The sequence below is a fragment of the Talpa europaea genome (assembly GCF_964194135.1).
Source record: "Talpa europaea genome assembly, chromosome: 11".
In the NCBI taxonomy this organism is placed as follows: Eukaryota; Metazoa; Chordata; class Mammalia; order Eulipotyphla; family Talpidae; genus Talpa; species Talpa europaea.
The window spans coordinates 78,350,526-78,366,394 of record NC_140078.1 but is presented as its reverse complement, the minus strand read 5'-3'; the positions used below and the strand labels follow the sequence as shown (position 1 = coordinate 78,366,394).

Here is a 15,869-nt window from a genome sequence, read left to right as displayed (position 1 = left end):
TGCCCCTTGACCTCACTTCTGCAGACCCATGACTTTTGTTTTGTTAGAAGAAAAGGAAAGAAAGGAAGATGTAGGTTTTGTTCCAGGAGTTGTCAGTTTGTGAGAATACTGTGGACGTGTGTGTGTGTGTGTGTGAAGTGAATGCCACGTTATACAATTCCCTTATCCAGAAATAGAGTTGACTTTCTCAATTATGCAATAACCAGTGTCTATGGAATTCCCCTCTATAAGAGACAGAAATTAAAGTGGGTGGCTTACATTTGCTTTCCTTTTATTGCCTCGGTCAATGACTTTTCCTCTGAGGACGAAGCAGAAACCTTTCCAGAACTAGACGCATCTCAGTTTCTATAATTTCTCTCTACTTTTTTCCCCAAGTCTTGTTCTAATATTACCCTCTTTTTTTTCTCTTTTTTTAAAATCTATTTTTCAATTGAAGTAATGTTGACTTACATTAATTTTCTTTCTACTTTTATTTTTTCCTGCTAAGAGGTTTTGTGCCCAATTTAATGCTGGAAAAGTGAGCAACCAAGAAATTCCTGGTAGGGAGGACTTAGACTTGAGATCAGGTGTTAGGAAACCTGTCCTTATTGTAATACCTACTCTGACCCACAGCTGTTTCTCTTCCCTCAGATGTGGCCATTGGTGCACCCAAGGAGGATGAATTTGCGGGGGTGGTCTACATCTACCATGGAGACGCCGGCGGGGTGGTCCCTCAGTACTCAATGGTAATTGGTGTGGGAGTGACATGGTAACTGCTTGTTCATACATTCATTTGACAGTCCTGTAGGGAACATGGGCCAGGTTCTAGGGCACAGAGGAAACCATGACATTGTTCTGCCTTCAGCTGTCCTATCTTCTAGTGAAAATCAAAGTATTGATATTGTGTAGTAGACGCAAAATCATTTTCACAAACTCCCAAGTATGCTCAATTTCAGGGATGCCTTCTGCCTGCAAAAGATAGGATCCAAGTTCTTACCCAGAGAGAGTCAGAGCTTCTTCTTTAAGAAGAAGCTTTTTTGTTTTTGGTTATTCCTGTCCACCATTTGTGCAAGTCAAAGGACTATGTCGCAAAATATAATCTATATAGATGGTGGTCCACAGAGGAGGCCAAGAGTACTCACAGGACTGTTGTCACCATTGGCTTCAAAAGGAGATGCTGGTTAAAGCTCTGGCCTTGTGCCCCAGATTTGGGGACGTGGAAGTGGTGACTTCTGTTTTTTTGTCACGTCAACTTGGTGTTCAGTCTTGCTGATGGTGTCAAGCCAGCCCATGGGAAAAAAGGAAGTCACTCTTGACAGAAGCACTGTCAGGATATTTGTGGTGTCTGCATGCAGAGTGGCACAGACCTGTGTCTTTCACCTAGTGGGTCAGTGACAAGAAGGGACTGAGCACAGATCGAAAAATTTCCAACCAGCAGAAATTGATTTATTGAACCTTACCACCTCCTGCTCACACTTATATTTTTCATCCCTGAGAAGCTTGCCTTGTGTCTTAGTTACTGCTAAGGAAACAAAACTTTTGACTGAGTTTTGTTCTTAGCTGTAAAATGAAATCAAAACTGGTTATTGTACTAAATACTCTAGGTAAGAAAGGCTTTATGAGCCGATTGTAAGAGACATGGCATGGATATAAGTTCAAGTTGCATATTTGTAGTTGTTCTTGCAGCAGATAGTGCTAATTCAGAGCTAGGGCTTGGTTTGCTGCCAGTGGAGCCCCAGGTTCCCTCTGTGCTGGGGCTTCCTGCTCAGACTCCCCACCATTCACCTTGGCTGTTGGAGGTGCTGGTGAGAGGAGGAGCCTCTTCCTGAGTGCCGACTCTACTCTCTTCTCATCATCACTCCTCCTAGCAGTGGGATAGGTGCCTTTGCCATCCTCCTCTGTTTACAAGGGGACTGGAACCCAGGGAGGTTATTTAACTCGCCCAAGGTGAGAAGCTAGTAAGTGGCAATATGGCCACTGGAACCTGCCAGTCTGACTCTCAAACCTTTTATGTAACCACCATCCTCAACTCCACTTTGGAAAATGGAACACTCAGGAAAGTTTAGTTGGAAAACTTAGGGATGTGAAAATTTATTCTGTCCTTACACATAATACACCAAGGACATTTGCCCACATGGCCCATCTTCTTTTCATTAGAAATAGAGACCCATGAGAACAATAAACTCTTAGGTGGTTCAGCTGATTTGGCAGGCAGGACAGAAGGCACCTTCGGGCACAGGCTAGGGGCCACATCTATCTCACAAGTGTCCTCTGGTTTAAATCAAGGATACTGTTCTCAGTGTGACAAACTGAAGGTCATTCAGGGAGTCTCGTCCTCGGGCTGCTGTCGGGGTCACCCTCCACACATCCTCCTGGAAGCTAATCGCACACAGAGTCAACCTGTGGGAGACCCCCACTTCCCCTCCCCTGGGAAGGGGAATGTTTTGTTTTGTTGCTGGGTGGAATCCCCACAGAGAGCCGAAGTCTAAATTTTGTGGTTAGCATAGAGTGTGTTCAGTAGGAAGCAGCAATCAGCAGCTGGACCCATCCTGCCTTTGTCAGCATGAAGGCAGGCTCCTTGGCCATGACAAAGAAAAGAGGTTTGGGGCTCTTTAAAAAAAGAGCGAGAAAGAAATAGCTATGAGTAACCTTTTGCAAGCTATTATGTGTATATGATAAAGTCTGTGACTTAAAAGGAAAAAAGTCCTTCAAGGGTGGAACCATCAGGGTGCAGGGCTGGACAGAGCAGGCACTGTGTGGGTGAGCAAGCGGAAGATGTCTGCAATGACTCCGGGCAAGGGGGTTGTTTTTCTTTTCTTTCTTTTTTTTTTTTTAACGATTTATTTATTTATGCATACAAGAGCTGGGGTGTAGGCAAGAGATGCGAGGGTGAGAGGATTTACCAGAGACAGAGTGGGGAACAGGACAGGCAAACTGACTGAAATACACTGCTGAGGGGAGCAATGGGCGAGGCAGGAGAGGTCTGCTGCACCATCTGGGTCACCTCCCTGGTCAGGGATAGAACTCATGCTGCAGTGGCTGCTGATAGCTCCATCGTCCTTTGTCTAAATCCCTTGTGCCACCAGGGAGGCCCAAGGGGATTGTTTTTCTTTGGCTCAGTTTGGTGTTGTTTCTGCTGGATAAATTGTGAGAACAGAGCCTAAAGTTCTTCTACATTACTCTTTAACTCTTTTTCCTGGAATTCAGCATGAACAGTGTTAATTTTAAGATCCTCGTGTGAAGTTCTCTATTTGAGAGCCCCCTGGGTGTGTAATGGCGGCCCCTGTGATCTCTCTCCTGCTGTAAGGACGCTGCCTGTAAACCTGGTCAAGCAGAGGTCTTCTAAAGCTCCTGGTTTTCATTTAGGGTTATTAGCACCGAGCAGACTTATCTTCCTGGCTTTATGGTGTAATGGCCTACAGATGTCTGTGGGCACCACCCCAAATGGACCACCCCTTCTCTCTTTCCCCTTGTCCCAGCCACAGAATGCCTTGGAAATGCAAACCCAGGGCAAGCTGCTGCTCGCTTGTTAGACTTCAGAGCCTAGAAGGGCTGCATCAAAATGTGGCTTTTAAAAAATAGGCAGACATACACACACGTTTGTTTAGACAGAGCCCTGTGGGATGTGGGGCTCTGCCTGTTAGCAGGAATCACTGCTTCAGGTTTCCTTCAGTGCTCTGCTGTGTGCTGGGATGCCCTCATGCCTCCTGCTGGGTGACCTAACTCCAGATGGCAAGTGGACAGCTATTTGCAGTTATTGGCTGCTGGGGGGTAGAGAATGTCCCTGGTGACTCAATCTGCAGATCCTGTGGAAACGACCCCTCCCCACACGCTTCCTGACACTTCTGATGGTAACTCAGGGAAAGGATAAGGAGAGAAAGTTGACAGTGAGCCTCTAGATACCTGTAAATTTGGTTCTGAGGAGGATTTGGCTGCATGGCAAGAAACCAAAACGTGACTCTTATCAGCAGTGTGTGCTCTGGGAGGCTAGCCCGCTCACAGAGCCTGGATATATTAAAAAGAAGGAAGAGGTCAGGTCCCAGAAAATGGGAGTCAGTTTGGTATCGTTGTAAGGAACTGTGCCACATGAACATAGGATGTGTGCAGAAGGCTGGTTGTCAACACATGCTGTTGAACCAGTGAGACGTGTCTTAATGTATAGCACGTGATGAGTAGAAGAACCCGTGTACGATGGTGCTAGAGTTGTGAACTCTGAATGGTTGGCCCGGGGCTGTCTTTTAAGGATGGTGTCTTCAGCTGAGTTTTTTGTTTTTGTTTTTAATTTCCTGTAGTCTATAGAAGGTTCAGGACCATGGCATTTGAGAATTACCAGGTAGAACTCTGTTTCATCCTGTCTGTGAAGCTCGGAAATCTTTGGATCTTCTGGCTCCCTTGATGAAGAGATGGTTTCCATGTGGCCGTCTTTTCCAGCTGGCGTGTCCACATAGGAAAAGACTACATGTGTGTCTTTGGTGGAGGAGAATTTACAGGTCTAGTACATTATTTGGGGAGACAGAGCAGAGGAAAATACGTTCTTAAAATTTTGGGCAACCATATGTGTGTGAAAACTAAGCAGAATCTCTGTTAGAAATAGAAGTTAAACAATATCCATTTCAGACTTTGCTCAGCAAGTCAAAATGTTAACACTCTAATCTGGGTGGATTTTTCAGTAACACTGAAAACTTAGAAATAATTTTACATGATGACATTTGACCTAAGCAAGAAATGATATGAGCTATGTGGCCTTCCGTTGCCTGCTAAAGATCCCCAGATCAAATTAGCAATTTCAGAACCAAGAGTCCTAGGGAAACAGGGCTAAAACTGTCATGGGTTCTTACTTGGGACTGTGCTCCTTCCTGTGACTCAATTTCCCCTTTATCTGTTTCAGAAACTGTTGGGGCGGAAGATAAATCCAGTTCTCCGGATGTTTGGTCAGTCCATATCGGGAGGAATTGATATGGATGGAAATGGCTATCCTGGTGAGCTGCTTTGCTTTCAAACATCTGCGATTAACAGAGATAAGGGCATGAAGTAGAATAATTTCCAGTCTGGTAAACCACGGTCACATCTCCTTAGGATTAGGAAACGTCACACAATAGAGTGAGGTATTTTGCCTACTGTTTGATTTTAAAGTGGAAACACTGAAGTTTATTTGGGGGATTTAACATCTATTCTGAAAGGTTTGAGCACTGGGAGGGCGGAGTTTTTTTTAAAGATTTATTTATGCATTACAAGAACTGGGGTGTAGGCTAGAGGTACAGGGGGTGTGAGGGGGTAGTATTTACGGTGACTTCTGTGATCTCAAGTCTTTCTAATGAAGAAAAGCACTGTCCATGTTAAAAATGGTCAAGAGTGAAACCTTGTGTTGTTCTTGACATTTAACCGTATTCAGAGGTTCCTTACTCTTGAGAGGGAAAAAGGAGTCAAGTAACATTTTTCCCTGCCTCCAACCCCCACAAGAAAATTATTGAAAGTAAGTTTTGGAACATTAAACAAAAAAAAAATACCCATGTCCTATCTCTGACCGACAAGACAGACCTTGAACATTCAAGGCTGCCTGACTTGTCTTTAGGGTTAATTAATGCCCTGTAGTGGTTGAGGCTAATTGAATAAAAACCCTATCCCCAAGTGATACCTGGTTTAGGTAAAATTGATGGAGCACTGGAATAGTTTTTGGTGTTTGGAGGGGTGTGAGGTGAGATGAGGAGAGAAACAATGATAAAACTTTGAAAAAAAATCCAAAATCATCATGGAATTCAGAAAAAATTTTCCTGATTCTATAGTTCATCTTGTTGTTGAGAAAGTATTTCTTTCCACTTAACATGCCTCCCAGAAGGCTCTAGGAAAACTAATGTATTCTTGTATGAAGACACCAAATTTTGTAATTTCTTACAGGCATTTTGATGTTGTAACATCACAAACCCAGGAGGAGAAATAAGACTAGAAAGAGGCCGGTGTTGAGGTTTATGTCCCAAGGTAGACCATATGGGTCTTCCTAAGTTTGAGAGAACTATTTCCCTTGTTTTGGGCAATTTGTGGTCATCGCTAAGTAATACCTTACATTGGGTTAGCACTTTAATATATGCAAAGTGCTTCCGCATGCCACGTGCATCTTATACCCAGGAGATACGGGGAGATGGGGGTGTGTTCCCACTTTACAGACAAAACTCCCAAATCTCAGAGAACTGAAGGGGCTGGCCAGAGACTGCATTTTGATGGACAGGGGCCCAGGCTGCTTCTCTGTAAATGCACCACAAGCATGTGTGTCCACACTTCATGATGGAGCTCAAGTTACTTCAATTTTTCATTTCTTTTATTCATTCATTAAGTTCTTAAATTCATTAAGTTCTTTTATTTTCAAATATATTTCAAATGTATTTTATATTCAAAAATATGTTCCGGTCAACTCAAAAGACAACTGGAAAGCAACAAAATTAATAGGCACACCCAAATGCAGCACTATGATCCAAAGATTTGCTACTTGTTTTTTTCCCTTGATGAGGGCATTGTATAGGTGCAGGGATGCAGACTCTTTTGCATTTAGATGCTTGTTCTGTGAGATAGTAATGGGAACCCCCAGGCTAAGGGGTTTGGAGTAAGGGGGGGGTGGGCAGCAGAAAGACAGAGAGCTGTGGAATGATTGGATAGTTCTTCAATTAAGCTATTTCAGAATAAACATTTCCAGTTAACACTTATGTATTCGTTTATAGTTTACCAGGTATTTTTATGAGTTTTCTGATTCAAATATCTGGTTTAATATATTCAATAATTATTTAAATAAATGTTTTAAAGCTCTAATAGTTAACAAGTATTTAATAAATATTATGTTTAATAAAAACTTAGTAGGTATTTTCTGATTCAAGCAGTATGAAATATTATCAGCTTTGAAGAAGATGCTGGGGATAATTATCTCCAGGGTACAGAGATATTCTTTGAGAGTCTGAGGTCACATAGAGATCACATGTCCTACAGAACCTCTAGCTTACTGGTGTCCAAAAGAAATACAGTGTACATCATGCATGTAATATATAAATATATAAAAATATTCTAGCAATCTTTGTGTGTGAAAACACAAAGAAATAGATGGAAATAATTTTGATGTTTTATTTAGCCCAGTATATCCAAAATATTATCATTTCAGTGAATACTCAATGTAAAAGTCATTAATGAGATAGTTAATGGTATATTTGGCACTAGGTTTTTGAAATCTGGTTTGTCCATGATATGTGCACTCAGAGTGCATCTCAGTCCAACACCACCACTGGTGATTGGCCACCATATGGCACAAGGTGGCTCTGATTCTTACAAAATTGTTACATAGCCCAGAGGATGGTTGCCCGGGGGTGGGGGGGGCAGTGGGGAGACTGAGCCTCCATTGCTGTGGAGCCCGGGTCGGGCAGGGGAGCAGGACGTGTCTGAATCTCTAAACTTCTGGTTTTCAGATGTAACTGTTGGAGCCTTCATGTCTGACAGTGTGGTTCTTCTAAGGTGAGATGCTTCTCTTTCTCTCCTTGGATGGTGTTCCTCATGGGGGGGGGATGGGACCTGGTAGTAGGGGTACAGGGGAGCTTTTCACCACATTCAACCATCCCCAGTCCCCTTCCTTGCAGATGGGGGCGTTTAGTAAGAATTCTACCTTTTCCCCTTCATTCTTATTATCCTCTACCCCTGAGTTTCCAGCTGGTGGACCTCGAATGGCTTTCAGGGGTGAGGTGTTCGCATCCCTGGAGCTTCTAGGCAGAGTTTGGGGTGGCCTAAGGCCTAGGGATGTTTGCCTTCCATTAATGTCTCCATGCATGTTACCATTTCCTCTGGGTGTCAGGACATCCAAGGGTCGAACACCTACAACCCTCCCTGTGAGTGCCCACCCCTCCCTGTGAATGCCCACCCCCAGGGACTGGGACCTCCTGCCTTTGGACAGCGCTTGGTTCCTTGGTGGCAGCAGATGTGAAGGACGCAGGGCTGGCAGAACCCATGCAGCCTGGACCTCTCTCCTCCAAAGGCAGCGGCTGCCATCCCTCCTGTGAACTGTCTCCAAGTATTTCTGTCTGTATGAGTCAGAGGAGGGAGAATTACACTTTGGAGTGGGAGCCAGCACTTAAGTTTGTTAATAACTTGATGGCAGATCTTTCTCAAATAGGCTATGGGGATCTTAGAGCTGGAAGTGATCCCAGAGGCCATGTTGTTCCCCACCCCAGGTTCTTCTGATTTGGCAGCACCTTCTTCTGAGTCCCCAGCACAGGGTTACACCTTCTCTTCTTGAATGAGGAGCCCCTGTGAATGCCTCGGTGGCTTAGTATCACCTAAGGGAACCATTAACTCAAAAATGTTAAATTGTTAGAGAAGGAATAACTTTTGAGATTGTGAGTACGAACACTGTGGCCAGGTAGCTGGGGTTCAGTCCTGATTGCCATGATATGATGTGCTTTCTGGGCAAATCTGTGAAACAAGGTGTAACGGTAGAAGTTAGCTCCTTCGGTCTTAATGGAACTCAGTGAGTTGGTACATGTAAAGTGCATAGAACTGGCCTAAATATTTAATGCATGATAGCAGTTTCACACAAGTGGTTAGCTTTGCTGTTCTGAAGTTCTGCTTCTAGCAGCCCTTCACGATTTGAAGGTGGCAATTGTGTCCTTTGGGGTGGTGACATTGCTGAGATAAATCCTCCCTGGACCTGTTGATGATCTCCCTGGATCACCACTTCCTCTGAGCTGATAGTTTTCCTCTTGGGTAGAACCACTTTCATGAGGGTAGATGTGAAAATTGGGGGTGCCAGCTGGTGGCTCTTTGATGTCGTGTTCACACTCAGCACCATCCCTAGCAGCAGCTCATTCTAGCCAGCAAGCATTCTTCCTGAGTAAAGCATGCTCCTTCTCACAGTTGAAGACAGGCCATCTTAAAACTGGGAGCATCTGGCTTAAGGTAGAGCCTGCAGATTCTGCTTTTACATCATACTTGTATTTTGTAAGCCTCCAGCTGTGAACTCCAACCCTAGGGGGCTTTCCTTGTTCTCACCTTCATGGTGAGTTTCTCTAGCTCATGCTTGAATATAAATGTAAAAAGTGAGGTGGTTCTAGCACGGATGGGAGATCTCATGTCCCAGCTTAGGGTGGAGGATTGGGTCTGTGAAGTGAAATCTAATAAGGACAGATGTAAAGTTTTTCAGGAGAATGCCTGGGTCAATTTTGGAGAGGAGAGGCTTTCAGAGGGGAGCTGGGGAACACTGGCCTGGATGAAGTGATCAGCAGAAGGACACGATCACCACAGAAGTGAAATATCAGGATTTGAACTGTACACATCCCCAGAAAGTTTTCCAGCCACTGGATTTTAAAAAAATAGTCTTGAAAGCACTTACGGTGCTGTCTTGGGGTCCCCTTTGCTTTGATCTTGGAGGCTGGCACATCAGCAGGTGGGTCTGTGAAGCCCAGTTCCCGCCCCCCCTCCCCGCCCCACCTCTTCCTCAGGAGTGTGGGCTGGCCTGGCTCTGTCCTCGGGAAGTTTGTTCTCTCGGATTAGCTCTGGAGGGCAGGTCCTGGGTTAGGGTGATAGGCGCCTGGTGCTGAGCCATTGAAGGTCAGAGGAAATGATCAGAGAAGCTTATGAAAGATTTCAGGGCCTTCCTGGTCCAAAAACAATACTTGGAATTGAAACAAAAAGGTTTGAGGGAACTGTTCTGCTGGATATTGGAGATGTGCTTATGAAGGCTCTTGTCTGTCATTTCAAAGGATTCCGTTTCAGCAGCCTTCGTTCCAGTAATGGGCCTTTTGTTTCCTGCTCACCTCGCCACCTTCCGCAGAGCTCTGCTGTGTAAGCAAGGTGCCAGGCTTCCTCCCTGTCTAGGGGGCCCCGGGGCGAATGCCGAGTCCTGTTTTTTGGGTGCCCTGGACTGGGTTGGCTCTCAGGGTGGAGACAGCTCCCCTGTACCTCTGGTTGGTGGAACTCAGGCCATTTCTGTGGTTTTCAAGCACTTGACCTGGAATTAAGTTTGCACCCATTTTACAGGGTTGGAAATCCCTGCTTTCCTGAGGACAGCAGGATGATTTCGCTAGAATTCCAGCCCATAAGGGACCAGAGGTGGATGGGAAAGGTTGGATGTGACCTCACTTAGTAAGTGAGGTGAGGCTCCCACGTAGTTGCAGGAACCACAGAGAGGAGACTTCCAGTTGCCAAGGGGTAACTGGGAGGACTTCCTGGGAGAGGGAGCACTAGAGTGGCTGTCAAGGAACCTGGGGCCTTTGGAGAGTGACCTTTGGGCCCCTTTATAATCACTTTGACCAGGAGTAGGGAGTTCATTTTCTAAGTTATTTATAGCATCTTCTAAGGATTTCTCCAGAAGAAAATTGGATGACCAGGATATAGAAATTCTTGGCAGCACAGCTGTTGTCTGACTTCCGTTAACCCCACAGATCTGCTCTGGGTGTCCCACAGCCTGGCATGGCTGTTCTCTCCCCACCCACCGCTCACAGCAGTGGTGGCAGTGGTAAAACCCCTGACCCCGTCTGAGCCACTTTTCTCCTTGCTTCCTTTTTTTTCCTCTGAGGTTTTCCTCTCCAAGTTGGTGTTGCTTGTCCTTCCCATCTGTCTTATCACCCTTGGTGCTTTTTGTGGGACCTTGTACAAGTGAGATCATTGTTCTCAAGTCACTATTGCCCCTTCATCTTGTGATGTCATCCCAAAGGCATGATGGTCAGACTCCTTCGAGGTCAGAGGGCCTCTGTGTGAGGGGAAAAGGTTAAGCTGCAGCTTAGGTGAACAGTCCCAGAGCAGATGTTTGTAGGGATATCGAAAGAGTGCAATTCACTCCCAGCTTCAGTCTGGCACCCCTGGGGAGTCCACAGAAGCAACAATCAGGTGGTCAGTCCCTCAAGTACTAGGGTTGGGGATCCCTCTCAGTTATAAGAGTGTGGCTGTTTCACCTGGTCCTGAGCTGGGTAGGTTGATTTCTTCAGCCCTGAAGTATTTGCTGTTACCAGCTGGGGCTCCACTAACCAAGTTCTATAATAAAAATAGTGAATTGATGGGAGTAAATGAAGGGGGAGGTTTGAGCACTGGAGGTGACTAGAGCCTTGCAGTTCATACTTTTAATGCCTGTAAATGCTTGGGGGGAATTCCTGCTTGTGCATCTATTTCTCCAGTCTTGGCATCTGCTGTCAGAATGACTCTTAAATATATTCCTATCTTCCTAGTAAAATGGAAATTGAAACTTAATTGGTGAAATTTTAAGTAATCACCCAACATCTGGTGGGTCATTTATGGCTTCGACCAGATGTGTTTTATTAACTAGCTTCGCCTTTATTATTAGGAAGCTAACTATCAATTTATTAGGAAATAGCCACGTCTAAAACCAGAAAGTATTTACAGAGCACCTTGGCCTCTCTCTTGGGTTATTACACACTTTGATTCAAGGCTGGGCCGTGGGCCTAGGATTACCCTCTTGGTTTTATTCTTGTCTGGCTCCAAGAGCAGTTCCTCCATGAGGCTTAGTCTCCTCCTTCTCTTGACCTTTAGGGCCAGACCCGTCATCACAGTGGATGTCTCCATCTTCCTCCCGGGCTCCATCAACATCACGGCGCCACAGTGTCACGACGGACTGCAGCCCGTGAACTGCCTGAACGTCACCGTCTGCTTTAGCTTCCACGGCAAGCACGTTCCAGGAGAAATCGGTAATGAGCCCCAGGGCAGCCAGTTCTGTGTCCATCGCTGTGCGTCCCGCTGGCTTTGCAGGCAGTAGGCCACATGCCAGGTGCCCTTGCCCGCTGAGCTTTCTTCTCAGCTTTGTTTCTCCAAATTACCACCACCTCTGGCCCTAGAATAAATTGTATTTGACGCCACACATCCTTTCTCCAAATGTGTGTGTGGACCAGACCAAACCTCACAGGGGCACAGGTGGGACAGGTCTGTGGGCCTTGTGCAGGTGCCGCGGCAAGAGCCTGGAACATTTTGTGTAGTTAGAAGAGAAAATGTGGCATGCTGGGGCTGTGGAGGCTCCCCATTGAGCTTGCAGCCTAAACAGATGTCAGGGGCTTCCATCCTCCACTGTGGACTCGGAGACCAAGGAGGACTGGTGGGCTTGGGAGGTGGAGTTTTACAAAGACTTAGGATTCTGAAGAGGGGGAGCTGTTTTGTCAGCTTCTGGTGATTGAAAGAGGCAGGTGTTACCCCAGCCGGGGGCAGCCATCCCTGCCTTTTCTATGAGTGGGGAAGGTTGACTAACTAGCCCGGCCCCAAAGACAGGGTCAAACCCTGGAACAGGATAGGATCAGAGTGGATTAGAATTCAGAGCACGTGATCACCCGCAGGAAATGAATCTGGAGCAATTATGTAGACTAATAGGTGCTTTGTTTTCGCCCAAAAGGCTGATTTAATATTAGAAAGTAGAGTTTCAGGGAGAAAAAGCCAACCACCACCAGCAACCACTAATAAAGACTTGGACTCAGTGACTTTCTGAGACAGTTTTAACGTCAGAGCCATTCTGCTCACAGCGCAGTCCCGAAAGCAGCGCCAGCAGCTCTTCATTAGAAAGCACGTGTGTGCACCCCCGGCATGAAGAGACACACATACACGTGCTAGCTCATTCTTCAGGTGTACCTTGAGTGTCCTGCTTATTTAACAACATGCCAGTCCTTCTAGGCTCTCTCACTGACACTTTATCTTGCTCTCCAGGCGCATTGAATTAGTTCAACAGTGAGCCTTATACTTACTTATAGCCCCCTCCCCATGCACACTTGGAGCGTTCCTATTTGCTGTATTTGGTAGGTTATTTCTTGGCTCTGGCAATGCTGTTACCACCAATTTACAAGGAAAAATTGTTGAAGTCTTTTACCAGGCTTCAAAGATAACCTACTAAATCTAGCCAAACAGGAATGTATGCTTGGATTCAGATACAATTTGTTCTAGAGCCAGAGTTGGTGTTAAGTTGGGGAAGCAATGGTGAGCAGAAAAGAGAAGCCTCAGAGGGCAAGGGCATCTGGGCTGTGCCAGCGGGACGCACAGCGATGCTATTAGCAGGCGACATTATAGTCTCTCTCTGGTTTCTTCCCTTTCCCTTGGGACCTGGTGGGGTTCTAACCTCTGGGAAGAGAAGGGACTCTGTTCACCTCCTCATTGGCTGCTTTAATGATGAAAACCAAAGCCCCCACACGGTCACAGTTTTCAGGGCCACTGATTAGCAAAGCCTCTAAAGAGACTGCTGTGACCTCTGCCCATATCAGGGGAGAGAGCGGTTCTTTTTGTGGGTGACTCTGTCTTGGTTACTCTAATAGGCAAGGTCTAGTAGGAAAACAGAAGCCATAGCAATTATCTTAACAGGAAAAAGTTAACAGTGGGAATTGGTCAAGCAGATCATGGAGGACCCAGTAGTAACTGCAAGAAGCTGCCAGCACTTCTAAGGTGTCTCAAGGTGTGGCCCCTGATTGGCTGTAGCACCAATAGGCAGAGCTTATCAGAGATGGAAATTCTAACAACCAGAGCCTCTTGAAGGCAGGGCCCAGCAGGTTGGGTTTTATCAGGTTCTAGGTGCCTTAGATTTGAGAACCACTGGCCAGAGGAACAGGGAAAATTTTTCATTTAGGGTTTTCTTTGGGGTTATAGAACCTGTAAGCTACAGAAGGGGACCCTGCAGAGCTGGGACCAGGAAGGGGAACTAGCTGGTGCTGCTGGTGTCTTTGAGGGGTGTAGTAAGCCCAACTCTGGGGACATGTGTTGGGGGTACTTGAAACTAGAATTGACTGCTGTTGGAATCAGCTGCTGAGGAAAACTCTCGTTGGGTTTGGCTGACAGGACCAGGAAGCAGGCAGGATAGAGCAAGCCCTTCTCCCTCCAGCCTTGCAGTCTCCCTCGACCTCTCCATCTCTACAGAGCCTCACCGGGAGCCACTGGCAAAGCATAGGTGAGGTTGATGGTGTCCAGCCTCAGCATTGCAGGGCCAGGGGAGTTGAAACTGAGAAACAGCAGCTTCATAAACCAGCATAGCAAGTGTCCAGTCACTGAAGTGATGTTGGGTCATTCCATCCACAAGTAGTTATTCAGCTCCTAAAAGTGCCGGACAGTATTCCTGGGCTGACACAACAGAGGACGGTGAGGCAAAGCCCTGGAGCTTGCATTCTAGGGTGAGGGAGGCAGATGATCAAACCTGGGGCTCCCAAACTTCCTTTGCTGGCTGAGTTTGAACCCCTTTGAGTGGCAGGCCCTGTGCTCAATGTTGGGAGCAGTCTCCCTCTCTGACCTCCAAGAACAGTTAGTCTCCTTTCATCAGGCAATTGATAATAAGAATTCTGCTCATCCCAGGACTTACAAATGACTGCATTCTTGGCCTGTGTCTCCTTGGAGCCTCCTGGCTGTCATAGGTAAGGGCGGCAAATGTCTGTCCAAAGGGACTCTGCTGCTTGCCCATAGATTGGGACTTTGCTCCTTGCTGGTGAGGCTGAAGCTTAAATGTGCTGGTCAGTCTCTAGAAGCTGGGGATCAAACTGGCAATTTTGGACTCTCAGCAGGGTGCTAAATGAAAATTGGGGAGAAATGAGCCCTAAATGGTTGTGTTTTTCACCCTGATCCAGTGCCAGCATGTCTCCATGGCTCTTAGACTTCTTCCAGAGCTGTGAGCCAGCAGGAGTACCTGCCCTGTCTGGAACAACAGCAAAACCCTGCAGCATGGCACCAAGGCCACCTAGGCCAGTAGCAGAAACAGGGTTGAAGCTAGATGACGTGCCCCCCACCCTTCCTCTGACTTTAGGGATATGAGTCTGCTCCAGAAAACATGTGGGCACAGAGAACATTCTCTCAGCTCCTTCTGGTCTCTCAAGAAGCAGCAAATCTGTCTTCTATGGGGAGTGGGGCTAACCTAGTCTAATAATTACCACTTCTTACCTTGGGGAGGAGGGAAGAAAGCTTAGGAAACCTAGTAAATCAGAAATATCCTTTCCCCTATCTCTCTTGAGCAACTGTAAGGGAAGTTCAGAGTAACTCTGGAAGGACAATGTCTTCGTAGAATTTCACAGCTGAAATCATGTTCTGGTGGAGAATGGGAATGAATTAAAACTCACTAGGAGAGACCAGGATCAGAGTTGATGTGAGACAGCTGGCGTCCTCCTAGTCCAGGCCAGTGTGGGGGGCCCTCGGGAACCAGCTGGGGGCAGGGAGAGGCGGCAGCTGAAAGCATTACTTGGGGCTGATCAGCTTTTCCATCAACATGACATCATTCGACATGGCATGGACACAAGCTGCAGAAGGAAAACCTGAAGATGGGAAATGTGCTGTTGGAGCAGGCCCTAATCAGAACCGGCGCTCCCCTCCCGGACCGAGGCTGCCTGGGCTGGCTTCCATTAGGGGCAGCTGCTGGCAGGCTGGGCTGCCTGATGCAGGCCCTCCCACAGGGCTGAGCCGAGCAAGCTGATAGGCCACTTCTCCACATCTCCACCTTTCCTTAGGGGTCCTTTGCAGACACGTAGGGGCTGGGTGCTATTTAAAACTACCAGGGAATCCAGAGCTTCAGCACAGTTTGCCCTTTTTGCTACTCTGGCAGAGATACCCCCCCCCCTTCACTCAGGCAGGTCCCCATCCTATGTCTCCTGCTGACTTTTTTCTAAAAGAGAGTTTGATATGGAGTGGACTTCTTTTTTGCGTTATGTGAAATTTAAAATTTTAAATCAAGGAGAAGCACTAAGTTGATGGTTCTGAAGATGAAACCTTTCCAGAATGATTGCACTTGGTGAATGGGTGAATTTTGTCTTTCTGTGATTGTATACTTTAACATTTTAGAAAATTCTGATAGGTGCAAGCATTGGCAGCCCTGTGGCCTCTGCTCCATTTCTGGTAACTGTGTCTCCTTCCCTTGAGTTCCAAGAGGGACTGAGACAGTGCTTCTGCAGTGACATGGGGCTTTGGGGGAACCA

The 15,869-nt window shown here is 46.5% G+C and overlaps 1 protein-coding gene across 1 annotated transcript in view; it reads left to right on the top strand.

Moving 5' to 3' along the window:
* Positions 1-15,869, top strand: part of ITGA9 (integrin subunit alpha 9) — a gene marked incomplete at both ends in the record, with an annotated part of 284,025 nt that overhangs the window by 54,470 nt on the left and 213,686 nt on the right. Inside the window, 4 exons of the mRNA XM_084248287.1 lie at positions 631-725; positions 4,868-4,958; positions 7,422-7,467; positions 11,488-11,642. Coding sequence (XP_084104413.1) covers positions 631-725; positions 4,868-4,958; positions 7,422-7,467; positions 11,488-11,642 — 387 coding nt within the window. The remainder of the gene's footprint in view (positions 1-630; positions 726-4,867; positions 4,959-7,421; positions 7,468-11,487; positions 11,643-15,869) is intronic.